Source organism: Daphnia magna, linkage group LG10 (genome assembly GCF_020631705.1).
Source record: "Daphnia magna isolate NIES linkage group LG10, ASM2063170v1.1, whole genome shotgun sequence".
In the NCBI taxonomy this organism is placed as follows: Eukaryota; Metazoa; Arthropoda; class Branchiopoda; order Diplostraca; family Daphniidae; genus Daphnia; species Daphnia magna.
In genome coordinates, this window is record NC_059191.1 from 7,521,827 (window position 1) to 7,546,710 (window position 24,884).

The 24,884-nt window shown below is 40.1% G+C and overlaps 7 protein-coding genes across 12 annotated transcripts in view; 4 read left to right on the forward strand and 3 right to left on the reverse strand.

Moving 5' to 3' along the window:
* The first annotated feature begins 214 nt into the window (after window positions 1–214).
* On the forward strand, window positions 215–5,506 carry LOC123476814. The gene is made up of 8 exons (XM_045179561.1): window positions 215–2,085; window positions 3,562–3,610; window positions 3,914–4,271; window positions 4,360–4,388; window positions 4,441–4,755; window positions 4,819–4,961; window positions 5,029–5,174; window positions 5,238–5,506. The coding sequence occupies exons 1-8, from the start codon at window positions 230–232 to the stop codon at window positions 5,384–5,386; spliced, it is 3,045 nt and encodes a 1,014-aa protein (XP_045035496.1). The 5' UTR covers window positions 215–229; the 3' UTR covers window positions 5,387–5,506.
* Window positions 4,853–7,113, reverse strand: LOC116932191 (methionine aminopeptidase 1D, mitochondrial). 3 transcript variants are annotated; one of them, XM_045179541.1, is made up of 8 exons: window positions 6,843–7,113; window positions 6,548–6,788; window positions 6,343–6,478; window positions 6,225–6,280; window positions 6,000–6,159; window positions 5,811–5,921; window positions 5,519–5,749; window positions 4,853–5,193 (listed from the first exon to the last, which is right to left on the reverse strand). In XM_045179541.1, the coding sequence occupies exons 1-7, from the start codon at window positions 6,965–6,967 to the stop codon at window positions 5,556–5,558; spliced, it is 1,023 nt and encodes a 340-aa protein (XP_045035476.1). In that variant the 5' UTR covers window positions 6,968–7,113; the 3' UTR covers window positions 4,853–5,193; window positions 5,519–5,555. The 3 variants fall into 3 exon arrangements, with proteins under 3 accessions (XP_045035476.1, XP_032795882.1, XP_045035475.1); XM_032939991.2 differs by lacking the exon at window positions 4,853–5,193 and having other exon boundaries at window positions 5,397–5,749; window positions 6,009–6,159; XM_045179540.1 differs by lacking the exon at window positions 4,853–5,193 and having other exon boundaries at window positions 5,397–5,749.
* Window positions 7,114–7,168: 55 nt separating this feature from the next.
* LOC116932228 (histone acetyltransferase type B catalytic subunit) lies at window positions 7,169–11,860 on the forward strand. The gene is made up of 17 exons (XM_045179560.1): window positions 7,169–7,310; window positions 7,407–7,475; window positions 7,539–7,614; window positions 7,712–7,835; window positions 7,921–8,062; window positions 8,130–8,286; window positions 8,351–8,562; window positions 8,623–8,774; window positions 8,837–8,953; window positions 9,020–9,156; window positions 9,837–9,858; window positions 10,670–10,759; window positions 10,841–10,973; window positions 11,040–11,092; window positions 11,157–11,309; window positions 11,370–11,507; window positions 11,567–11,860. Exons 1-17 carry the CDS (start codon window positions 7,304–7,306, stop codon window positions 11,768–11,770), a joined length of 1,986 nt encoding a protein of 661 aa, XP_045035495.1. The 5' UTR covers window positions 7,169–7,303; the 3' UTR covers window positions 11,771–11,860.
* On the reverse strand, window positions 11,798–14,188 carry LOC116932187 (uncharacterized oxidoreductase YjmC). 2 transcript variants are annotated; one of them, XM_032939988.2, is made up of 10 exons: window positions 14,004–14,188; window positions 13,352–13,588; window positions 13,101–13,289; window positions 12,979–13,040; window positions 12,869–12,922; window positions 12,714–12,812; window positions 12,467–12,659; window positions 12,249–12,403; window positions 12,066–12,176; window positions 11,798–11,999 (listed from the first exon to the last, which is right to left on the reverse strand). In XM_032939988.2, exons 1-10 carry the CDS (start codon window positions 14,062–14,064, stop codon window positions 11,952–11,954), a joined length of 1,209 nt encoding a protein of 402 aa, XP_032795879.2. In that variant the 5' UTR covers window positions 14,065–14,188; the 3' UTR covers window positions 11,798–11,951. The 2 variants fall into 2 exon arrangements, with proteins under 2 accessions (XP_032795879.2, XP_045035471.1); XM_045179536.1 differs by lacking the exon at window positions 14,004–14,188 and adding an exon at window positions 13,666–13,784.
* Window positions 14,189–14,852: 664 nt separating this feature from the next.
* On the forward strand, window positions 14,853–16,774 carry LOC116932184. Its single transcript, XM_032939981.2, has 5 exons — window positions 14,853–15,011; window positions 15,104–15,983; window positions 16,057–16,170; window positions 16,241–16,375; window positions 16,449–16,774. The coding sequence occupies exons 1-5, from the start codon at window positions 14,985–14,987 to the stop codon at window positions 16,529–16,531; spliced, it is 1,239 nt and encodes a 412-aa protein (XP_032795872.2). The 5' UTR covers window positions 14,853–14,984; the 3' UTR covers window positions 16,532–16,774.
* A 2,795-nt stretch (window positions 16,775–19,569) lies between these two features.
* On the forward strand, window positions 19,570–21,376 carry LOC116932173. Of its 2 annotated transcripts, XM_045179535.1 has the most exons (6): window positions 19,570–19,675; window positions 19,764–20,640; window positions 20,705–20,815; window positions 20,904–21,038; window positions 21,131–21,270; window positions 21,335–21,376. In XM_045179535.1, the coding sequence occupies exons 1-5, from the start codon at window positions 19,652–19,654 to the stop codon at window positions 21,244–21,246; spliced, it is 1,263 nt and encodes a 420-aa protein (XP_045035470.1). In that variant the 5' UTR covers window positions 19,570–19,651; the 3' UTR covers window positions 21,247–21,270; window positions 21,335–21,376. The 2 variants fall into 2 exon arrangements, with proteins under 2 accessions (XP_045035470.1, XP_045035469.1); XM_045179534.1 differs by having other exon boundaries at window positions 21,131–21,376.
* LOC116932159 (muscle LIM protein Mlp84B-like) overlaps window positions 19,764–24,884 on the reverse strand; it is a 13,510-nt gene continuing 8,389 nt past the window's right edge. Inside the window, exons 6-11 of one of the 2 annotated variants that reach the window (XM_045179531.1) lie at window positions 24,766–24,847; window positions 24,503–24,629; window positions 24,261–24,436; window positions 24,068–24,191; window positions 23,712–23,996; window positions 19,764–23,638 (exon numbers count right to left, since the gene is read on the reverse strand). In XM_045179531.1, coding sequence (XP_045035466.1) covers window positions 23,468–23,638; window positions 23,712–23,996; window positions 24,068–24,191; window positions 24,261–24,436; window positions 24,503–24,629; window positions 24,766–24,847 — 965 coding nt within the window. In that variant the 3' untranslated portion in view covers window positions 19,764–23,467. The remainder of the gene's footprint in view (window positions 23,639–23,711; window positions 23,997–24,067; window positions 24,192–24,260; window positions 24,437–24,502; window positions 24,630–24,765; window positions 24,848–24,884) is intronic. The other variant, XM_045179530.1, reaches the window with a different exon arrangement.

Below are 24,884 nucleotides of genomic sequence, written 5' to 3' on the forward strand. Positions count from 1 at the left end.
CAATGGCCGTGTTCGCATTCAAATGCAAATAGAAAACGCGAAAGTAAGCGAGGATGGCGGTTTGGTGTGGGTTCGTAACATGGCCCATTCGGGTATATGGATTTCTTCCGCTCCAATAATGTATCGCATTTTTCGAGTTTAAATAGCTCTTTCTGTGAAAACTCTATACTCTGCCAATCTACGAGTTTACTACTCCATCAGCCGAGCACGTTTAGCGAAGAACCCGAAAATGAATTCTCCGATTCGTAAACTTCCCGGTGCGAAGAAGCAGTTTGCGCACGTCCAATCCAAAGTTGACTGCAAGAGGCCAGCAATTCCATCGGCTGAGGCCGCCAAACCGGTCCGGGTGGAGAGTCCCAAATTGAAGACGAAATCGCCCGTTGTCACCGGTGCATCGTCGTTCAAATCACCTCCAGTTCAGGAATTGGCTAAACCCTTTCACGCCAAACCTGTTCCACCTAGCCACTACGGCCAGCCGTTTCGACCTGTGCTGAGACGAAAGAGCCCTCTGCCCAACAACGAGGCTCCGAAAGTAATGGAAGTTCCTACTGCAAAGGCTGTTGAAGCCGCTCCATCACAAGACGCAGTTGAGGAAGTTGCAGAGGTCGACGTAGCTGTTGAAGTTCCTGTTGAAGCTGCTGAAAACGCAGCTGATGTCGTTGCAGACCAAGTTGAGGAAGTTCCGGCTGTCGATGAAGTTGTTGAAGTCGCTCCGGCCGCAGAAGCAGAGGCCGTTGAGGAAGTTCCAGAGGTCGACGTAGCTGTTGAAGTTCCTGTTGAAGCTGCTGAAAACGCAGCTGATGTCGTTGCAGACCAAGTTGAGGAAGTTCCGGCTGTCGATGAAGTTGTTGAAGTCGCTCCGGCCGCAGAAGCAGAGGCCGTTGAGGAAGATGCTGCTCAGGTCATTGAAGAACTTCCTGTTGCTGAAGAGGCTGTTGAAGCCGCCGATGAGGATGAAGCTGCGCCTCCCGTTGTAGCATTGGCTGCTGAGGCCCTTCTTCCTTCTGAAGTTGTTTCTGGACCTGAGAAGAAGAAGACTTCTTCTGCTCCGGGTGTTCCATCTGGCCCAGAGGCTTCACCTGTTCAAGTTGAACCACACGTGGTCGATGAAGCTTGCTTCGCCCAACTGACCAGGAAGCAGAAACGTAACATTCGTACCAACCAAAGACGTTCGGCTTCTCGGCGAGCTAAGCGCGAGGCCTTGCGTCCCGATGCTCACATTTACATACCGCCACGCCTTCTTGAAGCCCCTGAAGTCGACGTAGCTGTTGAAGTTCCTCTTGAAGCTGCTGAAAACGCAGCTGATGTCGTTGCAGACCAAGTTGAGGAAATTCCGGCTGTCGATGAAGTTGTTGAAGTCGCTCCGGCCGCAGAAGCAGAGGCCGTTGAGGAAGATGCTGCTCAGGTCATTGAAGAACTTCCTGTTGCTGAAGAGGCTGTTGAAGCCGCCGATGAGGATGAAGCTGCGCCTCCCGTTGTAGCATTGGCTGCTGAGGCCCTTCTTCCTTCTGAAGTTGTTTCTGGACCTGAGAAGAAGAAGACTTCTTCTGCTCCGGGTGTTCCATCTGGCCCAGAGGCTTCACCTGTTCAAGTTGAACCACACGTGGTCGATGAAGCTTGCTTCGCCCAACTGACCAGGAAGCAGAAACGTAACATTCGTACCAAACAAAGACGTTCGGCTTCTCGGCGAGCTAAGCGCGAGGCCTTGCGTCCCGATGCTCCCATTTACATACCGCCGCGCCTTCTTGGAGCCCCTGAAGTTCCAGCCGACTACGCCACTGCCGTCGAAGCTCATTACATGGACGCTGGGTACGATGCGGGAACAGCCTACTACCCCTACACCGACCCGACGGAGTACTACGCTGCGGCTGCTGGCACTGAACACTATGCCCAGGACTCTGGCTACTACACCCAAAGCGCTCCAGTCTACGACGGCCAGCAGCAGTATGTTGCTGGAAGCTATGTCTACGTCACGGACGTCCCTGTCTATAGCAACGAGTACGCGACGGCCGTTCCTGTCAATTACTACGCCAACTTGGCAGCAGGAACAGCCACGTTCAGTCCGTTCAGTGCGGCTAACATTCAGTACGTTGCTTAAACGATGTGTGCGTCTAGCTCTATTGGTGATATCTGTTTTCGAGAAACCATTTCTTTCGCTGTTAAAGCATCCCTGCAGCACATGCTTAAACACCGATGCAATTTGCCATGTTTGTTTTTTTCGATCCAGACTCTACAGATGTCTGCCAACATCCTGAACTGATCCTACTCATCAGCATATTCGAGACTTTGTGTGCTAATAGCTCTGCTTTTCATTCATTTTGTTTTTGGTGGCTGATTGGACGCATGTAAAGAGACGGTATCGATACAGCACTTTTCTCCGATAAAAGTGCTTATTATCTGTAACCGACTCTACGTGCCGACAATCGCCCCAAAGCTATGGTGATTGCAGAGCTCACAACTTCTCGCTACACACTGAATCTATCACGACCAGTTCTCGTTTGCAACATCACGCAGATGCATTTGTATTAAATTATCATTTTTTTTTCCTTTATATTTTTCAATCGGCCAACTATATTTAACTGTTCTGTCAGTTTAAATTACACAAAATTTTTTATGATTGAATCTAGTTTTTGTCTCATTTTATTTCTTGCAGTTTGTCAGCCAAAATCAACTCTTTCGTAACGCACACACACAGTTTTACGGCCACCAGATTACACGAAACGATACGCGGTTCACTCGAAAGATAAATGCTTATCTTTGATCAAATATGCTTACACATCAGATGATGTTTCGCTCCTGTACATTTGATCTGTGACAATCACGACAGATCTTTGTACTCAAAGATTTTGCACATTAGTCATACATGCCAAACAATAATATGTGTCGATCACACGTTCACCAGCCAACATCATTCCGCATAATTTATTTAGGTGTGCAGCGCATGAAAACGTCTGTTCGATCGAACGAGGGTCGAACCAGAGTAATAGAATACTGGTGTAGCCACGGCAATGTTAACTCCCCCTCTCGGATTTTTTCCCAAAAGTTGTTTCCAATTTCGCGTATCGATTGTGAGAAAATGAGGCAAGATATCGATTTAAGTGTCCCATAACCGTAACTGCCACCTATGAATTGAGTTTTAAGCGGACTACTATTAAAATCGTAGACTTTTACTTTTTTCACACTAATTAATTAAGCCACTTTTTGTTTACTTTCTGAAGTACAGACGACGAAAATGAGCGAAAACATAGCGAAAACGTAATACATCACAAGTTCACAACACAGCCGCTGTTTTATTTTCACTAAAATTTATACTTCCAGCTTTCACAAACAATTTCCGTCGTTTCCATCAGAGTTTTAGAATAGTAAGAGATAGTTATTTATAGTTATTGTCATGGTAAGTCAGAATTATTCCAAAACTCTAGTTTTCACTTTCCACCACTTTCGCGGTGCGGTGCCTCGAACCCCGTCGGGTATCAATCGGGATACCTAGTCGGTGAACGCATCCCTATTACAAGCAATCAGTTATTTCATCTGAGCCTTATCAACGATCTTGCTAACTAGTCAAGAGTCGATTTTGACTCTATTCTATACTATTTACCCCGATCCATGGGTAAATAACGCCCCGATCGGTTCCGATCAGCCAATTTAGAGGCGGGTCGGGGCGCGATCACAGTGGATCGGGGGCCCTTGTGTTGACTGGCTGGCAGACGACTAGACGAATCAACAACTTGAAGGGAAGAGGAGGATTGAAGAGTAATCTGATTCAGTTTTAAAAGAGAGGCGTTACTTCAGTGACAACCTTTCTTTGAATTTTAACATCTTAAGCTGTATACATGGTAGATTAATTTAGAAATTTTCATGTAGTTGCACTGAATGACAACCTTTTGACAAACTAATGTTGAAAAATTTACAGTCATATGAGCAGGAAGAAGAGGACCATTATGGTCCGGGTTACGAAGTGGGATCGTACACAAAAGATTATAATGATGGACCTTACGATGGTGAGAGTGACTTGAACGTGAATTCCAACCCAGAAGGAAAGCCAAGAATCCTGCTAATGGGTCTCAGGCGTTCAGGAAAATCTTCCATACAGAAGGTGGTGTTCCATAAGATGTCACCAAACGAAACATTGTTCTTAGAGAGCACAAACAAGATAGTCAAAGATGAAATCTCCAATTCATCATTTGTGCAGTTTCAAATTTGGGACTTTCCTGGACAAGTAGATTTTTTTGATTCCAATTTCGATTGTGAAATGATATTTGGGGGATGTGGTATGTACTGACTACTGAATTAGGATTATAGAGTTCTTGTTCAGTTAACATGTTCTTTCACTTTCTCTTTGGTTTGAAATTTTAACAGGTGCTCTTGTATTTGTAATAGATGCACAGGTAACTTTTAAATTGAATGGCATAAAATATTGTTTAAACTAAATTTTTTTAGGATGATTATATTGATGCTTTAATGAAGCTAAATCTTACCGTGACACGCGCATACAAAGTCAACCCCAATATTCGTTTTGAAGTGTTTATACACAAAGTTGATGGTCTTTCAGATGATCACAAGATTGAAGCACAACGCGATATTCACCAAAGAGCTAACGATGAACTGATGGAGGAAGGGTTTGACTCCGTTAATTTGAGTTTCTATTTGACTTCCATTTACGATCATAGCATATTCGAAGCATTTAGTAAAGTGGTTCAAAAACTTATCCCACAACTACCTACCTTGGAGAACTTGCTCAACATATTTGTTTCGGTATTATATAGTTTTGCCTGAACATTTCAAAAAATCCGTAAATCAATGGTTTTGCCGTATTAGAATTCGGGGATTGAGAAAGCATTTCTCTTCGACGTTGTTTCTAAGATTTATATTGCTACAGACTCTTCACCAGTCGACATGCAAAGCTACGAGTTGTGTTGCGACATGATAGATGTTGTAGTTGACATCTCATGCATTTATGGGTATTATTTCCACTTCAAAAAGATTTAGTTTTTTGCAGCTGACAGACATCATACGTGGTTGTTGCAGGACAAAAGATGCTGATGGTGCTGCATTTGATCATCAGAGTCTAAGTCTTATTAAACTTAACAATTCAACAATCCTTTACTTACGGGAAGTAAACCGATTTTTGGCTTTAGTTTGCATCTTAAGAGAAGATCATTTTGCCCGCCAAGGTATTTAATTCATTTGTGTCTGAAAAGTGAAAACCAAGAACTGTTTGCACGTTTATGTTGCAGGATTAATCGACTATAACTTCGTCTGTTTCCGAAACGCCATTCAAGAAGTATTTGAAGTGCGTATGCAAGTACAACAAGCAAGCAACAACACTAACCCGAGCGGAGATGAATTGATTCAGCCGCTGAACAGTGTTGCGTTGAAGGAATGAACTCTTATCATCTCATTCAATTACACTCATCTTTTGTATCAATTAAATTCGTGCTGTTTTCCATTAAAAATGTTTTGCTTTACGAAATAATTAAATAAATAGTGCCTTGTTGTCAATGTACATCAACTTTACCGACATATTGAAGAACGGTCTATCCATCAAGTAAAAGTCACTTTGAGGTGAGCACTTCTACGCCACTTTCGGTGATGAGCACAGTGTGCTCAAACTGAGCCGCCCTACTTCCGTCTGATGTTATCGCAGTCCACTTGTCTTCGAGTATGATACACTGAGAACTTCCTTGAGCAATTGCAGGTTCAATTGTGAACGTCTGTCCTGCTTCCATTAGACCCAATACAGTATTTTCTGTTAAAAACCAACAGCAAGGTCGTTATTAGTTAGCTTGTATAGGTAAGAATCGGCATACTAAAATGATATATATCTGGAGCTCCATGGAAGTAAGATCCTATTCCATGTCCTGTAAACGCGGGAACAACCCGGAAACCATGCTCTCGGGCACATGCTTCAATTACAGCGCCTTTTAATAATTCAACAGAGGGTTAGCAATCAGGCTTCTATGACGAAAGGGGGACATTTAAGGTATTTTTCTCTCAACGTTGTTCACCGATGTGGTTAAATGGTCGGCCTGGTTTGCATATTGCCACAGCTTCATCCAAACATTTCTTTGTGACTGCCACTAGCTCTCTTCCTTTTTCATCAACGTCACCAACGAGGAAAGTCTCTGAAACATCGCCGTGAAAACCATTCAGATACACCTGCGATAGCCACCCCATGAGCTGTTATTTTGGGCAGGGCAAAAAACAAAATGAATTCAGCTTACAGTGATATCCACATTTATGATATCCCCATTAACTAGAGCTCTGTTATCAGGTATACCTGAACAAGATGACAAAATCACATTAGTGATAACATTATAGCTGGGTAAAAATCCTATATACCATGGCACACAACATTGTTGACAGATGTGCAAATAGATTTTGGGAAGCCTTTATAATGCAGTGGTGATGGATAAGCTCCATGAGAAATAATGTATTTATGTACATTTTTATCTATTTCTTCAGTTGTAGTTCCAACCTGTTGATTCAATGCGCAGTTACAGTTTTAAAATTTAACCAATAGATTCCTGTAAAATATAATATTTACCATGACCAATTCTTTTGCATAAATTAAGGCATTTCTTGCAAGTCTACAGGATGCTCTCATACCATCTATTTGTGTATGGGACTTTATTTCAGGTTTAGTTGACTCAGGAACTGGAACTGGAATCTTTTTCCCATCCTGTGCATATGGAGGCTTCATAATTGTGGACGGAACACATCTTAGCTCCTGTAGGACCTGACCTGGGGTTTCTATGACTTGGTAATTTCCAAAATCTAGGCGTTTCCTTAATAATGAGTCATTAGAACGATTTTTTTTTTCAAAATTTTTAATACTATACTTAAACCAAGAGTTCATTCTTATACAGCGTTTTATTTGCAGTAGATTTTGCACTGCCAATGGCGAAAATCGATAACTCAACGCACTACTACATACTTGATTGAAAAGCATTATGGGTCTTCTCATAGCAAGTAAATGAAACTAAATTAAGTTTCCACGAGATCAATGGACGTATTCGTACTCGTTGCAAGCCTATATTTGCAGGGAATACTGAATCGGAAAAGCAAACTTCAACTAGCTGGGCTTTGTTGACATTTTACAAAGGTTTTTGTCTGCTAGACGTAACGCGGGAAAAGATGGCAGACGCCATCTATTGGGCCAACTTTTTTAGCAATTCGGTTTGTCTCCACTCCTCGCAAGTTTACATGCTGGATGTACATTAAATAAAGAGCTGCAAAAATTACAATTTATAAAAACTTGTTACTATTCTTATTATCTTGCAATTGTCTATTCAGCAGTAATATGGAAGGTAATTTTTTTCAGTAATTTTCTGCTAATCTTCAAGACATGACTATAGCTATTTGTTTACTATGCTGCCTTTTTTGACATTCTACCAAACTCATAGGTTCTTACAAAAAAAATCTGCTCCAGACCTTCATCACCGATTCGAATGAAGCCCTAGATTTAAAGTTGGGTGAGCAAGTTTATTGTGTATTCTTGTTATGTTTGTGTCAAACTAATTCATACAAATTCACAGTTCGGGAACCTTTTGATGTTGAGAATGATGAAACTACTTTTAAGCCAGAAATGTCTCATCAGATCTTTGGAGAAAAGTACTACATGAAACAATTTGTTTTTAAAATTTCCTGATTGTATGGGCCATTTAATTGATTTTTTTTTCCTTTTTAATTTTTAATTTTTTTTCAAAAGTGAAAGCATATTTGGATACCAAAACCTCAAAATTAGTTTGTACTATACCGCAGGAAAGCTAAACACTTACCTTGGAATTACATACAAAGCTGAAGTGGATCCAAAGCAGTTTGATGGGGCAATAGTGTGTTCCCTTTGTTTTTTGTTTGCTTGTTTTTTTCCCCTACAAACTATGATTGGGTTAATCAACCCTACTTATTTTTTGTCAGGCTGATGATGTGATGGGAGCGATTTCTGCCAAATTACCACCAGGTTATATGACCAACCTTGATGACTTTGTTGCTACACTCAACAAAGAGCAGACCTTCAAACCTTTTGGTGAACTACTTTCAACATACTCAATCAACAAAGGTAAATCACATTAATTCTTGTAGTTCTGCACTTGAATACTTTCGTTCATGGTAAGCTCCATCATTAGGTTCAGCTACGGAAAGACATTTTCAGTTGTACAGCTGTACGATAGAGGAAATTGGTTTTCGGTCGTATCACGAGCGTTTACAAACCTTCCTGTTATGGTACGTCGATGCTGCTAGTTTTATCGACGTTGATGATGATCGCTGGCGCTTTTATTTAATGTAATAATTTTAAATCGAAAATGATAACCAAACCAGTCTTCTAAGACGCTTTATTTTTTTGTAGATTTGAAAAATATCCTTGTGATGGCGGTCACAGATACGCCATTTGTGGCTATGCCACAGTTTACCTTTATTTTGCTTATCCCAATAAAACTCGGCCTCGCATTAGTCAGTTTTTGGTTTTGCCACCTTTTCAGCGGTTGGGTCTCGGAGCGGAACTTCTAAACGTTATTTATCGCTCCTTCCTAAAGGATTCTAACATACTGGATATTACAGGTATTTACAGTTATTTAATAACAAATAACTTCTAATAATTCCTTACAACACTTGTAATAGTCGAAGACCCTTCTGAAGAGTTCACTCGTCTTCGCGATTTCGTCGATTCGCAAAATTGCAAAAAATTGCCGTCTTTCTCGAAAGAAAAATTACATCAAGGATTTAATGCCGAAATGGTGGATGAAGCTCAAAGAGATCTGAAAATTAATAAAGTATTATCTTTCTTTTCCTTCTGCTTGGCTTGGCATTTTAAATAAGTTTCTTTTGTATTCAGAAACAAGCAAGGCGGGTATATGAAATTCTTCGTTTCCAAGCTACCAATCTCGCTGATTTTGAAGAGTATCGCGCTTACCGCCTAGATGTAAAGCGTCGCCTGAACATTCCCTATCAGGTATTTTCCACCTTAGAAAATCATCCAATGACTGTGTTACATAAAACCGTGTACATCTGATTTCAGAAAGAAGCATCAGATTACAAGAAGTTGCAGAAAGCTCTCAATCCAGAAGAACTACGCTCTACCCTATCTACATCGACGAAAGAGCAACGGATTGAAAATCTAGACAAACAGTATCAAATGCTAGAAAACGAGTATAGGTAATATTTAGAATTAATTAAACTTTTTACTGTCTTTGTGCGCATTGGTCAATAATGCGTTTCGTGCTATTTCTGCTAGGCATACTTTAGAACGGCTTGCGGCAGCGCAGTAAACGTCGTTCAATGTCCTGTACATGCTGCACGAATAAAAAGTTTCTTAAGTACTCGATCGAATAAATTTTTTGTTCTAAAAATTTCTTCTTGAAAATCAAAGCATATTAGATAATTTGGCATCTTTTATTTTGAATTTTCGAATTAAAAGATTGGAGGCGGTAGTTTTGCTGAATTTGTTTGCCGTCCCATTTTCATAAGCTTGGCATTTTCTAATGAGAACAGGTTATGACGTCATCTAACAAGTGGTTAGTTGTTAAGAAAACGCAGTTACGAAGTCAAATTCAACAAACTCCATATATCTTGTACTGGTGCTCACTGGTTGGAACTGGTTTATTTACGTTTTAAGCTTGTATACGCACAAACTTGTCTCCTTATTCGCAACATAGCAACCAGCAAGAGAAAAACAGTGGGAAAGCCCAGGGCACGTTACGTTGTTATCGTTTTTATTTCTCTGAGAGTACTCCCATTCCCCTGTGAGGACTATTCGACAAGAACCTTGTGAGATCACGTGATAAAGATTGGGAACTTTAACTTTCCAGCAGGGTCTTGAGTATATAAATGAAGAGAAATCGTAGAACGTCATTAAGTGTTGTGCATCTCGTCGCTGTGGTGGGAAAAAAATGATAGTTGCGGGTTTTGCTCGTCTTTTTGTTACTGGGCGGCAGAGAATTTCTTCGCTAAAAGCCCAGCAATCAAGTAAATTAGACAACAAAAACGAAAGTCGATCCGTGTTTGAATATTTTAAGTTTTTCTTATTATCTTTAACTTACTGCAATTAACAGAACGCTACTACGAAGCATTCAGACTGAAACAAAAAAATAGGGTGAGTATTTTATCAGTAGTCCCAGGAGGTCATCAGCAATCAGCAAAAATCATTTTCGATGACAGCCCTTCTACCACTGTCAATTTTAAATACATCTGGGTAAGATGTCACTCTTGCTTTTAGGCATGAAACGACCATAACATATTATCTAAATTTCCCTGTTACGCCTTTCATATGTCCCTAGCTTAGAGACAATTGCAAGTGTTCACAGTGTGTCGACAAATCTACCAAGCAAAAACTAATTGATACGCCATCGATTGATGTTAACATACGACCCGAACGATTGAACGTCAACAAAGGCGGCCAGTTAGTGGTGGAATGGGTGGAAAAAGGACAAAGTCATTCGTCAATTTACGAACCAGAATGGTCGGACAAAATCTCCCAATTAAAATAATTGAAAACCTCTAGAATTTCAACATTATTTGACATTATAGGCTCCTACGTTACAGTAGATGCTTTATAGAAGATAATTTTGCTTCGCCAGTGGATGAGGAACACGCAAGTGAACGACCTCCTTTGACCTTGTGGGACAGAACGACCATCTGGAAAAATTTGCCAGAAATATCTTACGAGGAGGTAATGGAATCGGATAAGGGTCTTGCCTTGTGGCTAGAAATGTTTCACCGATTTGGCACAGCCTTGCTACGTGGGGTCCCTACTACCAAGGTACACTCGCAACACCCGCCATTTAAACAAAAAGATTCCTGATGCTAAAATAATGAACTACATTCGAATCCCTCCCCACAGGGTAAAATAATCGAAGTAGTTAAAAGATTCGCCTACGTTAAGGAAACATCTTACGGAGTTACTTTTGACGTGGTAGCTGAGCCCGATCCAGAGCATTTGGCGTATACAGGAACGCATCTTCATCACCATACAGGTAGCGTTCAAGTTGATCACATGGCCTTAGGATTCCAGATTATGTTTTAGAAATTATCCATTGCAGACATGAACTATCGCGAAAAAAGCCCAGGAATGCAGCTCCTACATTGTTTGAAAGTAAGTGAATAGATTAGCTTTGAAATGCCACATGGATTAAAAATATATAAAACAAAATTTTCAGTCTACTGACATAAAGGGCGACGGCAGCGATCCTGGAGGGTTGTCATTCCTGGTAGACGGCTTCCGGGCAGCGAATTGGCTCAAAGAAAACGAACCAGCTGCCTTCCATATTTTGTCGGCAACTCCAGTTCGTTTTCAGATCAGCGTTAATGGCGTAAATATTCCTATTTTCCGTCAGTGAAATACGAAATTGAAATACCGCTTTCGTTTTCAGATGAAATTCTCGCAAACTTGGCCCATAATTTGCACCGACAACGAAGGCAAAGTGACAGAAATTCACTATAACAATCGCACTATGGGTCCGCTTCAGGCACCTACCCATCTGATTACACCATTTTACCACTCATACCATGTGAGTAGCTTTGGTTTTGACCAAAAGTTCTGCGATTAAACTATCACAATATCTTGCAGCTATTAACGGAGAAAATCCGCACGGAATCAATGCAATTCGCTTTCCATTTGGCACCTGGGGACTTGCTGGCTTTTAACAATCGAAGAGTTCTACATGGGCGGACATCTTTTGATGACACTCGCGTATCACGTCACTTAGAGGGATGTTATGTTGACATTGACGAAACTATGGCTATTTATGATTTTTTGCGTAACAAGGTTTGATATAAAGGAACTTTTTGAACGAAGGGAAAAGAGAGGGACCACTGTTTAATATAAAATACTTGAATGAATTAAATGAGCTACCATAACATTGATAATTCTTTAAAAATTTTAAGCTAGCTATGTCACCGTATTCGTATTGCCTTATTTATCTATTTGCCTATTAGAATTCCCTGGAAGGCTATTAGATATGTTTCATCGGTTTCACTTTGAGTTTCTCAGCAAGTGCAGCCTATTATGGGCAACAATAGATTTTAAAATGTTTTGACTAGGCAGCGAAAATTATAAATGATATTACCGAAGCATTAATTTGATTAACGTGATACCGAATTCCTCCTTCAGCATCCACCAGCGCAATATGAGCACGTTCTGGATCGCCAGCGACTAAGATAGGCTTGGTGGGATCAGCCTATGTCCACAAGGCGATATTTTAAAAAATTTATAATAAATTTGCTTTGAAAAAGTAAATCCACTTTATTACCGGCTCCATATGACGAAGGTGGGACATCAGATCTGACATTCTTGTCTGAAAACCAGAAGCAAAGCATTCTGGGTCGACAGCAATGAAACATTGACCTAAATCAGCTTTACGCTTAGTGTCCATCCATCTTCTAATATTAGGTCCATAAGTGGCCCCTAAACTCCGAGAAAGGAAATATAACATTTCGCTACAAAACTGCTTGTGAACAATATTTGTACCTGCAGAGATTCCACAGAAGATCTCAACCAATGTTGCCAATCCATACCCCTTGTAACCAGACGTTTCTTCTGCTCCTCCAAGTGGCATTAGACAACCTTTCATTGCCACATCTGCGCTCGTTGTAATCTTCCCATCTGTGTCGATTGCCCATCCTTCTGGAATCGGTAGTCCTTTCCTCCGCTGTAACTCGATCTAAGAATATTGGTTATTCTCATGATCCCTTATCTCCGTTTTCAGAGGTACAACCTTTCCGACAGCAACAGTACAAGTTGCCATGTCGAGAACGAATTGGTCCCCGTTTAGTGCTGGTGCCGCCAATGTTATAGGGTTGGTTCCAAGAGTTGCCTTTTTGATAATAAACGAATAAATTCAAGCAAGGATAGTTTTGTAATTATTATTACGGTTTTTGCCCGAGTCGGAGCCACCAAAGGTGATGTGCTGGTGAAAGATAGTCCCTAGAACAAATGATGACAATGAGTAAAAATTCTGTCAGAAGTAGAATGCTATTTACCATAAGGCCTTGGTTTGCTGCCAACATACTATACCAACCAGCTATACCGTAGTGATTGGAATCTGCCAGAAAAATTAATCTGCTTAAGGGTATTAAAACAGAGAAAACAAAACCAAGCTTACTATTTGCAGCTACCCATCCAACTCCATGCTTTTTTGCCTTTTCAATTGCCAAATTCATACAAAAATTACCAACGACAGGACCAAGACTGTTTTGCCCATTTACAAGGGCTGTTGAATATTTATCTTTCAAAACTGTTGGAATTGCATTGCCATCACATATTTTGCTTTTAATGTCTTGGACATACATCTCTAGAAAGTTTGAGAAAATATGAAGAATGGTTTTCCATGATTATCTAAAAAAACATCATTACCTAGACGATTCAACCCATGAGAATAATGACCTCTGTAATCAGCTGCTACAAGAACATCAGCTAAAGCAGAGGCATGATCTTCTTTTACACCCACACTCACCATGCAATCTGTTGCATACCTTTTGACTTCACCAACCGGAACCGGGTTGCTCGAGTTCTCATCATGCGTTTTTGCCGCCCATAGTCCTTGGTTTGTAGAAACTTTACGACATTGGTTCACATTATTTTTTATTATGCCTGTTGATGATAAAAAGAAATCGTAATGTCACACGTTTCATTTAGTTATGGTGAAAATAAGACTACATGGCTCTTACATCTCTAGCAAAGGCTTATTAAAAGCAGACTTTTTTTCTGAATTAGATGACGTTGGAGTTATCAAGTTATTCGCGGTTAAAAAAGACTGCATACACAGCGCCATCTACAAGCACACAATTGTACTCGTACATCTTAAACTGCGTAAATAAACAGATGGGGTAAGGGGGGGTGATAACAAAGTATTGCTATTTTTAGTCCAGCTTTAACCCTTTACTACTCGTGCACAAGGAAATGTTTGCAATTTGAGTAATCAGGTAGACGACAACGGTGGATTAAAATTACCATTCCAAAAAAGGAATAGGTAATATACAGACATGATAATATATTTAGAAATTACGTTGTATCGTCGAAATTGGTACTGTTTGTCCTTTGAGCACAAGTTTGTGAACATGAGCCATGATGATGATTAACGAAAAGAAGGCAACTTGTTGAATAAACGGGATAAAAAGAACAGAGGCCCAACTAGGTCGACGTTATCAAAAGAACCTTAGCTACTGATTCTGATGTCGATAGGTTGTTACTAAGATCATCGTCTGCTTACTAAAATTAGAGACCTCTAACGTTGATTCTATGAAGTCCGATTGATTTAATATTCCAAAGACCGCTCTCCATATCTAGAGGACAATGGAGGAGACTCGAAGGGGAAATAAAGGACGAATACTAGGACTAATAAACAACAACCAAAACTAACAAACAAGCTAACGAGTAAACATCTTAGCAAATGACCTTTGTCATAAAAAAGAAATAGAAAGTCATTATTTCGCAATGGTTAAGCGTAGTTTACACACTTCAAAATCCATTCTGTAGCAAACCTAAACCAGCCGGCATTCCAATTATTTTATGCACGCCTCAGATACGTATGCTCGTATTTATTTTAAACTAATCTTGCCCATATGTACCACGTCGTCCTGACGACTAAAATCTGTGTTCTTTCCTAGAATAAACAGAAAGATCTATGATGAAAGCTGTCACTCGATGTTGTATGCTTGTTAAAATCCAAACTTGTTGATCATTGATAAGTTCCGTTGTGTTATCAACGGTCCGCGTGATCATGACGCAAAGATGCCTTAAGCCCTAGCTACTCAGCTTCTCAATAAATGTCAGGATGTCAAGGAAACCATCTGTCCACATATGCATTTTTGAGCGACTTTTCAACGCAAGAAACTTTACCTAATCACCACAATTGCTCAGAGTCTGGGAAAACCTGGGGAAAAAATCGGGTATATAACAAGCTCATCTTGGATGCTAGACAACAGAGTGTTGGGCTGAGAAAAGGCAGTTTTAAACAAGGTCTTCTAATAATTCGTTTTCATCAATTATGGCTAGTTCCACAGCATATCTCATTGTAAGTAAACATAGATACTTAATTGGTGATAGCAAGAAACTAATATAAATTTCTGTTGTTTTGTGACTTTCGTTTTAAAATACTATTACCAGGTAGGATTTCTTGTCTTGGCAACAGGAGCTCATGCTCAGAACTGTCCCTCGAACCCTAGTGGAACTCGTTGCTTTTGTTATCAGGAAATCTTTGGCTATAGAATTAACTGTGACGTTAACTATAATGGAGGAACCAGCCCTGAAGTATTAAGAAATACAGTCGCGTACTACCAATCTTACGGCAATATTGACACCCTTTATGTCTACGGAATCAAACAATCGTTTTTCAATTACGTGGGCGATGATTTCTTAGCAGGCGGCCAAATATCAAACGTCACCTTTCAGTGTGACCATTCATTATCTGTAAATAGCATGTTGGCGTTTAGTGTTGGCGCTTTCACAGATAGTCAAGGAAGATGCGGTTTAACAAGAGAAATTAATTTTAGCAAATGCAACTTGCGCCAATTCTATGCATCTGCATTTAAAAACTGCAACAGATTGGAAAAGATAACCTTCATGTCCAGTCAGGTCGAAGGTCTCATCGATATCCCGACATTGGAAAGCTTGAGAAACTTGACTGTTTTCACGCCAATCGTCTGGGCTGGTGCCACTCAAAGAGGCCTTTCTCGTCTCACGGTGGTTCCCGGTTCATCGTTTCCTCTTCTTAATTATGTTGATCTCACCGGAAACAGCCTACAAGACGAATCGGTTCAATTCGTATCTCAACTATCAAATGCCGAAGAAATTTATTTGGAAGGCAACAATTTGGCCACTGTGCCCAATTTGACGGATTGTTTTAATTTACGCCAATTTTCCATCACCCTGAATTCCAGTTCATCTAGTCCTATTCTTCTTCCCAAGCCGAGATCACAGATACGACCTCTCCATGCATCTTTTTATTCCGATTCCAATGCTGTGAACGACGTAACTGCTTTTGATGGTATGGCCTTTTTCGCATCTACTCATTTTTTATCAAAAAAACAAGCTAGTATAATTTATTATTCGGATAACAGGGATGTTTTTACAGGACGTTGTAAACCTTAAATTGAACATGACGATGTTTGCAGAGGAAGTTTTCTTAGATCCACTCCTCGGGTCGAGTGGCCTCACCATTAACCTAAATCCAAGTATGAACAGTTTGCAGTTGTAAATATTTGAACAGACTAATGATTAAATGTGCCGTTTTACAATACGTAGGCGCACGCATTACGTGTGGATGTTCCATTGCATGGCTCGTTCGTGATAACCCCTCTTTGCTGTCTCAAGTCCATAGCGGAACTTGTGCCGATGGACGACCTTTCGAGACATACCCTCTGGAAGACGTTTCTTGCTGTAAGACAATTAAGCTATAACGAAGCCTATATACGTTCATAGATGTTTATTGATTATTTTGATTGAATTATAGGTTCAACAGAGCCTTTGATGGCGCTGATTAGACGCCAACGAAAAGAGATAAGTGAACTAAAGGCTCTTCTTGTGGCTTATTGAAATGTTGAGTCTGCAACGGACCCTCCTATCTATCAAGACCATTTTACCCCTCAATCTTTAGTGAAGTATGTGAACGATGAACAAGTCTTGATTTTCCTTTTTATTGGTCTCTGCTCTCTGTGTATGCATTCCCTGTGTTTATATAATAGCCTATACAAAGAATAAGACGACTACTTGTAGACTTATTTAGAATTTGCTGTTATGCTATACATTTCATGGCTATTGCACGATAATCGATCTCTACTCGATCAAGTCAAGAATGGATTTTGCACTGATGGACGTTCATTCGAATCGATTCCATTGGAAGATTTTGCAAGCTGTAAGATAATATTTTTGTTTTTGAAGGTGGGCCTGCATATTCAATGAAACGTATCGAACGCCAGCAGAAAGAGATTGACGACCTAAAAGCTACCGTACAATCAGTTATTACATTCCACTTCACTTATTACAGTCACGACCTCTAGGTCTACGTCCATATCGATTCAAAACGAAATATTTTGAATTCTATTCCTGTAGAAATAATTTCGTGTCATGGCATATTTTAATGTATATATGAAAAAGAAAACCGACCGCAACGCCTCTGCGATAGTGATTTGATTAATCGTGAAGTTAGGGCTATGGTTCAAAATAAAAGAAGTTGTTGTGAGCATGCATCTAATGATTTATTAGTTTTCGTGGCATATCCGTAAACATATCTACTACGACAGCTCGACATGTTTTATCGCAAGCTTTTAGAATTGATTGTTTGGAAAGGCGACAAGCCGTAGATTGTTAAGCAGCAGAGACCCATGCAGCTTTTTTGTTTTTGTTTACCAATGATTTCTTTGTTTTAACAACTATAGCAACACAAACACAACGATATATAGCCTACCTGTATTGCAGCCGCTCCGCAAAGAGGTCTTTCACGAATGGCTTTAGCTCCAGGAGCATCGCTTCCTCTTCTTTCCTACTTGGATCTTATACTGGTAATAGCCTAGAAGATGATTCCGTTAAGTTCGTGTCCCAGGAAACAAGTGTGCAAGAAATGCATTTGGAAGGCAATCATATTTCTCCTCCGTTCCCAATTTGACGAACTGCTTGAATTTGCATACCTTCTCCACCACCTTGAACATCAGCTCTTCCGTTTCCATCCAACTTCCTAATCCCAGGGAGCAGCTGCAGCCGCTGGAAGCGTCTTTTTATCCCAGTACCAATACAGTTCATGAAGTCACTTCTCTAGAAGGTACTATATATTTAGTGTGATGTTTTATAATGAAAAGCTTGTCCTCTATTTAGCCATTGAATTTACACTGCAAACTCTTATGTTGAATGAATGCCTATATAATGAAGGTATGTTTGGCTATGACGTCCTCAACCTGAAACTGGACATGACGAGGTTTGATGAGAGTGTCTTCCTTGGCCCACTTCAGTCGAGTAACCTCATCATTAGTCTAAATCCTGGTATGAACGAAATACATCAACTGAAAACGATTTCGATTTTCTGTTAAACAGAAATGTCTATAAACTCATTCAGATTCGAAATTTGTATGCGGCTGCAATATTGCATGGCTGGTACGTGATAATCGCCAGTTGCTGACTCGCGTTCGCAACGAATTTTGCGCGGATGAAACTGCGTTTGAATCCATTCCGGAACAAGAATTATCAGGCTGTAACAACACGAGGTTCTCGTTTTGCTCTATAGACAATAACAAGTGCATTGTGTCTTTGTTCTAGGTTTAAAAGACTCACGCATCCGCCATCGTATTGATCGTTCCCATAAAAACAACGGCAATCCGGGAGAGCGATGGTATGAGCTCCCGTCGAGGTCGGAACGCTGGACGACGGCCATAGGTTAAATCGATGATTGATGGAATGCCCACTTCAACCTCCATTTCGCTAACAATAAATCAATTTCAATACAATCAGGCACTACAATGAAGGATCGTCGATGTTCAATCCCGAACGGCCTTTAATTGCATTGGTAACCGTCCTTTTTTGCTAGCAATAAACGATGGCCAGCATAAGTAACAAGACACATACCTTAACGTATTTCAGTTTTGTACGCTCTTGTTTAGTGTCCTACTTTTTCCCTTCGAACTATTGGAAGGGTGCAGTAAAGGGCATCACAGTTTAGCGCTCAACCTTCTCCTCCATTTCAAAGCCTTTTCCTTTGACGTTAATCTCCCTATGAAGTTAATGGACATTCATATGCAAGAGGTTGGGAGTTCACCTTAAAAAAAAATGGGAAAGGTGAGAAAGGGCGTAGAAGGACAGGTACGAATTTATCGGACCCTTCCCTTTGAAACATTGGCGTTTAGCAATGCCACATTGGCAAAATTGGGGGGAGTAAACGTCAGCATTTGGGTGGGTTTCGTCAAGTTAGACGTTTTTTTGCTTGTTATCGCTATGCTGATGACAAACTTTGCATTTCTCTTTTCTGTTAAGGAAACTGTTCAAAATGTTTACGTCTTTTCCTGTGTACTATAAACGAAAGTGATGTGTAGGTCCTACTGCGTTACAAACAATTTAGGTACAAATGAAAAAAAGCGATACCAAGTTATTCGAGACATGTCGTTCCACCTTTCCTTTAACTGTCTGGCTATTGACAGGTGGAGTTGAATCTAGTAGTCTGACTGCATAGCCAATCGGAGTAGATTTTCCAAGGCAGCCATGATGAAAGTGTAGATCAACACATCTCCGTCACAAAGGTATAAGATTATAACAAACTTTTGTTTACACTTTGAACCTCTCGTGAAGCAATCCTAGATTTCAACAAATGTCGCGTGTAACAATCTTATATATGGTCACCTGGGTCGTTTCGAAAGGATTTCCCAGTAGCAATGTCAACATTTCTCGCGACTATGTGACGCAAAGATTTTTGTATAGAACAAAGGTTTCTCACTGTCACTAACTCGAACAAATCCATCTGATTCACATCTCTGCCCATCTACTTTATCTATCTAAGTAATAAGGGCATTCTCAACTTCCAATCGCTGTCGTTGTCATAGAAACACGTTCGCTACATGTATTTAAACGCCCCAATTAACTCATTTTCTTCATATTAGGACAAGCACTGTATCCGACTGAGATCATCTTCACCTGCCTCTTCTCTAACATTTCATCCTATTTCGAACATCAGCAATGGCCAATCGATTTTTTCTTCTTGTAAGTTGAACTGGTATTTTTTTATAATTTATTTTTTTGTTAAAAAAAAAAAAAATAAATCTTTATATCGTTTTGTTTTTTAAAACAGACGATGTTTATGGTTTTTGCCCAATTGACCAATGCACAGAAGGCATCCTGCCCTAGCGTATATTCTATGTGTTATTGTCAAGTATCTTATCCTGGAATTATCCTCGACTGCGACGCTAATTATGACAGTCCTGAAAGCATACGAGAAAGGCTGGAATTCTACAAACCCTATGGTCCTATAATGTCTCTCAGAATACAAGGGATCGGAGATTACTTCAATTACGTACCGGACGATTTCCTAGCAGGAAATCAAATCCCGGAAGTTAAATTTATTTGCAGCCACGGACACTCAACTACAGGAAACATGCTAATGCTCAGCTCAAGAGCATTCACTGACAGCACGGACGTGTGCGGTTTAACAGGCAATGTCACCTTTTCAGACTGTAACATGCGTGATTTCGATTCAACTACTTTGACTAATTGCAATCAGCTGAAGAAATTAGCCTTTATGGACAGCCATGTCGATAGAATTAGAAACTTACCCACTCTTGAAAGTTTGACCAATTTCACAGTATATTCTCGAAGTTTGTGGTCTTACGCAAGCCAAAAAGGACTGTCCCAAATCACCTTAGCTCCAGGAGCATTGCTCGCTAATTTAACTTACCTGGACCTTACCGGCAATAGTCTAGGAGACGATTCTATTGAATTCATCCCTCAGCTGCGGTTCCTCCAAGAATTACGTTTAGAAGGCAATAATTTTACTTCTGTCACTAATTTGACGAACGCCATTGATTTGCATACCGTGTCGATGACGCTGAATTCAAGTGCGACCAACGTTTCCATTTGGCTGCCGAATCCGAGATCACAATTCCGACCTCTAAGTGCAAAATTCTATTCCATCAGTTCATCCATGGTCTACGATGTGGCTCTTCTAGAAGGTAACGAACGCAGCATTTGTATATTGAATAGATTATAACAGTTTATTGTCTTGTTTTCCAACAGGAATGTTTGTGAATGACGTCATCAATTTCGAGTTTAAAATGGACGAATTCCAAGAAGATGTTTTCCTTAGTCCGTTGCAGTCGAATGGCCTCACCATTTACTTGAACTCGAGTAATTAAAAAAGAAAACATCTACTTAAAGCAAACAAAGAAATTAATCAAAACATCAATCGGGTTGGGATGATGTTGAATTCTTTCAGACTCAAGGATTACATGTGGCTGCAGGATTTCGTGGCTAATTCGTGATAATCGCCCACTCTTGGACCGTGTTTACAACGGAATTTGCATGGATGGACGTTCTTTTGCCACGATTCCATTGGAGGAAGTGTCTTGCTGTAAGACGGACAGTGTCTAGCGCAATATCAAGACAATGTTTGATTTCTTTGTATATCAAATAACCTTTTTACACATGCTCTACTTGTTTCAGGTTCAACCGACTCGCTCCTAAGGCGGATCAGTTTCTTGCAAAAAGAAAACGATAACCTAAAGGCCAATCAAAATGCCAGATGCAGTCGAGAGGAAGCTCTCCCTGCGCAGCTGTAGGCCTTCGGCGGAAGTGTCAATAGTCTGAGCCTTTTCATTCCGGCGCCTATAGCAAAATTCTATTACTATTTTTTTTTTTAAAGAATCATAGAGTTCTACTAACATACAATATAAAATAGCCTAGAGCACACAAAGTTTGTTTTTTATTCCCTTTTTTTCTTCTGATGCGCGTTTCCCAGGACGCCATATAAGGCGGGGCCGGTTTAGTTTCCTATATTTCAACAAACAAATTTCTTGGTGGGTCAAATATCTCCCCCTCTGTGAACAGATCGCCGAAAGACGGTGAAAGTTTTTCAAAGGCATTCCTATTTGGACTACCTGAAATCTCATAGCCAACAAACAATGGCGACGTGCCAGCGCCATACTTGAACACGCTGTTTTCGTTTCTCTTCTCCAGCTGAAGGCACGTCATGGGATACAGCAGAGGGGGGGTTGAATTCAAAATCTGAAGAACATTCTAAATAGGCCATTTGTATATAGCATTATTAAATACGATAGTTTTGCTAAACAATTCCGAAATTTCAATTTTCCATCTGCCCTTTTTCTTTCTTTTTGGTTCTTGCTCGCTTAAGGCCTACATTTCAATGTGAAGTAATAAATGAAGGATATGATGACATTTTAAATGTTTCTTTATGTGGGGGACGTGTTTTAATCGTAGCGCGATGATATTTCATTTTTTTAAGTATAATCAATCAGCTAGAAATTCTTCGTGTATTTCAAGGCAGTGTAAGCTCCGTGTTCGTTCGCTCCCAGTCAGATGATATTACTCGACTTATCTGTGTGTGTGTGAACCGACAGACAACAGCAGGCAAAGATAAGAAAATGATAACAAAAGCCCTGCATCCCTTCCACACACAAAAAATCTCAAGTTTCGTGTTTGCGTTGGTTTTCAAAGTTTGGACTGAAATTATTAACGATGTCAAACATTCAACAACAAAAAAAGAATAAAGAGAAAACGGTCCTACATTATATCAAGCGATATGGAAAAATAAACAAAAAAAAAAGTCTTAGTCTGATATTCTTTAACGGTAGAAGGAAGCTGGAAGCTGCTTCAAGGAGCTAAAGGGAGGGAATATAAAAAGGTGGGACAGGTGGCAAGTGGAAAAAAAAAGACAAAAAATTTGTGTTTTTTTTTGTTTTGTTTTTTAATCAGCTGTCAGCGCGTGTTATTTTTGTATATATAAAGACGGTATAAAGTCATTAGAAACATCTGTCTGTTCGTCATGGTTGTTTTGTTGGGTGGACATCAATTTCAAATGGTCGCCAAAAGCCGCAAAGTATGTATATAATAAGGCAATGAAAATAAGATTTAAAAAAAATTCTAAATTCAAAACAAAAAAGGAAGATGCAAAACAAAATTAATCATAAAAACAATCGTTATACATATATGGCCTTCTTTTCATCACGCTCGGACACATCGTCATCATACACATGCGCGCTCTCCTTCAAATGACACAAAAAATCAACATGTGTTTATAAATAATAAGAAAATAGCAGCATCAAATAATAATATCAAAAGCCAAACAGAAAAAATTAAACAAAAATAAACAAACAAAAAAAAAAAAAAAAAAGAGAAATGTCCAAGAAATGGGAACCTTAGCGCCACCTGTTGTCGTTTTCTCTCTCTCTCTCTCTTTCTCTATCCGTCATTGAATTTTGATTTCTTTTTTTTTTCATTTCATTCTTTTTTTTTTAAGGGCTTCTCGATAAGATGCACGTATAAAATGAAGGACTAGAACGACTCATTCCGTGAATAAGAGGAACATTTTCACTTTGAAATAAAAAAATTTAAAAAAACAAACAAAAATTTGCCTGCCAATAAGAAACTAGATAACTACGAATGTAAAGAGAAAAATTGTCAATTAGTATTTAAGTCATTTTAGAGGAGAACAAACTGGAGCGGAAGAAGAAACAACTATCAAAAAGAATAATACTTGAACAAGTCTTTTTGTAATGTGGATTATTTTGGTGGGTAAATTAAGACTTTATCGGACACGTATATCAAAAGCTTGAAAATTTCCCTTCCTTCTCTTTTTTTTTTTTCGTTTTAATTATAGAAAAGATTTCCCATTCCATCTATAAAAAAAAAAAGCGTTGATTAATATTTTTCTATTTTTTTTGTTTGTTTTGTTTGTTTTTTGTTGGGGTCTGAAGCAGCGGACAGCGCGCGTTTCGTCGTATACCACCATCAACAATCGTCGAATGAATTCGTTTTAAATTCTTAAAAAGTTTGCAGAGCTCCACCGCCCATTCCGTAACCGACACCATGGGGTCCGAATTTCCTGCGGTAGCATCCGGCGCAATAAATTTCATTGTCGGGACCGTCGTTCAGGTTGGTCGAATCCAACGAATGGTGGCAATCACCGCAATTAAAACAACGTTTGTGCCAGATCTAATTTGCAAAAAAAACAAAAAAAGTCAGGTGTTTTCATAATAAAGTCATTAAAAAGAAAAAAAAGACTTACTCGGGTCTTGCTAATCATCTGCTCAGCAGCATAGACGAAGAAGCCGCAACGAGGGCAGCCTTCGCCTTCGGGAGCCTTGATGCCTTGCTTGGCCTCGACGGGCACGTCAGCAGTTCCCGAAGTGCATACCAAAGTTGGTGAGTGACCGTAGCCGAAGCCTTTCGGTCCGAATCGCTTACCGTAGCAGGCCTTGCAGTAGATATCCTTGTCGGGGCCATCGCAGGCCAGCACCGAGTCCAGTGGCCGATGGCAATCAGCACAATTAAAGCACAGCTTATGCCATTCCTGATTTGTTTGGATTTTGAAAGTAAAAAATGACAGGACGTTTTAACGATGTGGTAATGAGTCAAACACACCTGTCCCTTGGAAAGCATCATTTCAGCCGCAAAGACGCACCCACCGCAGCGAGGGCATCCCTCACCTTCGGGAGCTTTGATGGTCTTGGTATCAATCGACTTGAATGCCATTTCCATTCCATTTCTGTTTGTTGCATCAAAGAAATTTATGAAAATGGATGTTGTGAATCAATGTGAAGGTTAAATCACGCACGGAATGGAATCGGCCATTAGGAAAGCGCCACCTGCGCCGAATCCATAACCTTTGGGGCCGAATTTCTTGGCGTAGCAGAGCTTGCAATAGACATCGCGATCGGGCCCGTCGCAGGCCAGCACCGAGTCCAGCACACGCTTACATTCTTTGCAGTTGAAGCACGTCTTGTGCCACACCTATCCAAAGCAATGAATCAGTTTTTTTTTCGTACTTTGCGAAATTAGAAGGAAGAACATGTTTACCGTTCCACGAGCCAACATTTGCTCGGCAGCAAACACGGCACCGCCGCAACGAGGACATCCGTCCTGCCCTTCGGTTGCCTTGATGACTCCAAGATCCGGCCGACTTGGTCTCATCTTTTCCGCATTGCTATTGCGTCAAAATCAAAAGCAATTGTTAATGCGGTGAGTTAATAAAGAACAATTGAAAGAAGAATCAGAAGAGTTAAATAGACAAGCAAAAAGAGAAGCAGTTAAATCGTATAATTAAGCAGAGGCAGACCTACCCCTTATCGAGGCGATCTACATCGGAGGTAAGTGTTGTGCCAAAGCCATAGCCTATCGGGCCGAATTGTTTGGCATAGCAAACTGGATTATTTCAGGCCGAAAAAATGTTTAGATAAGT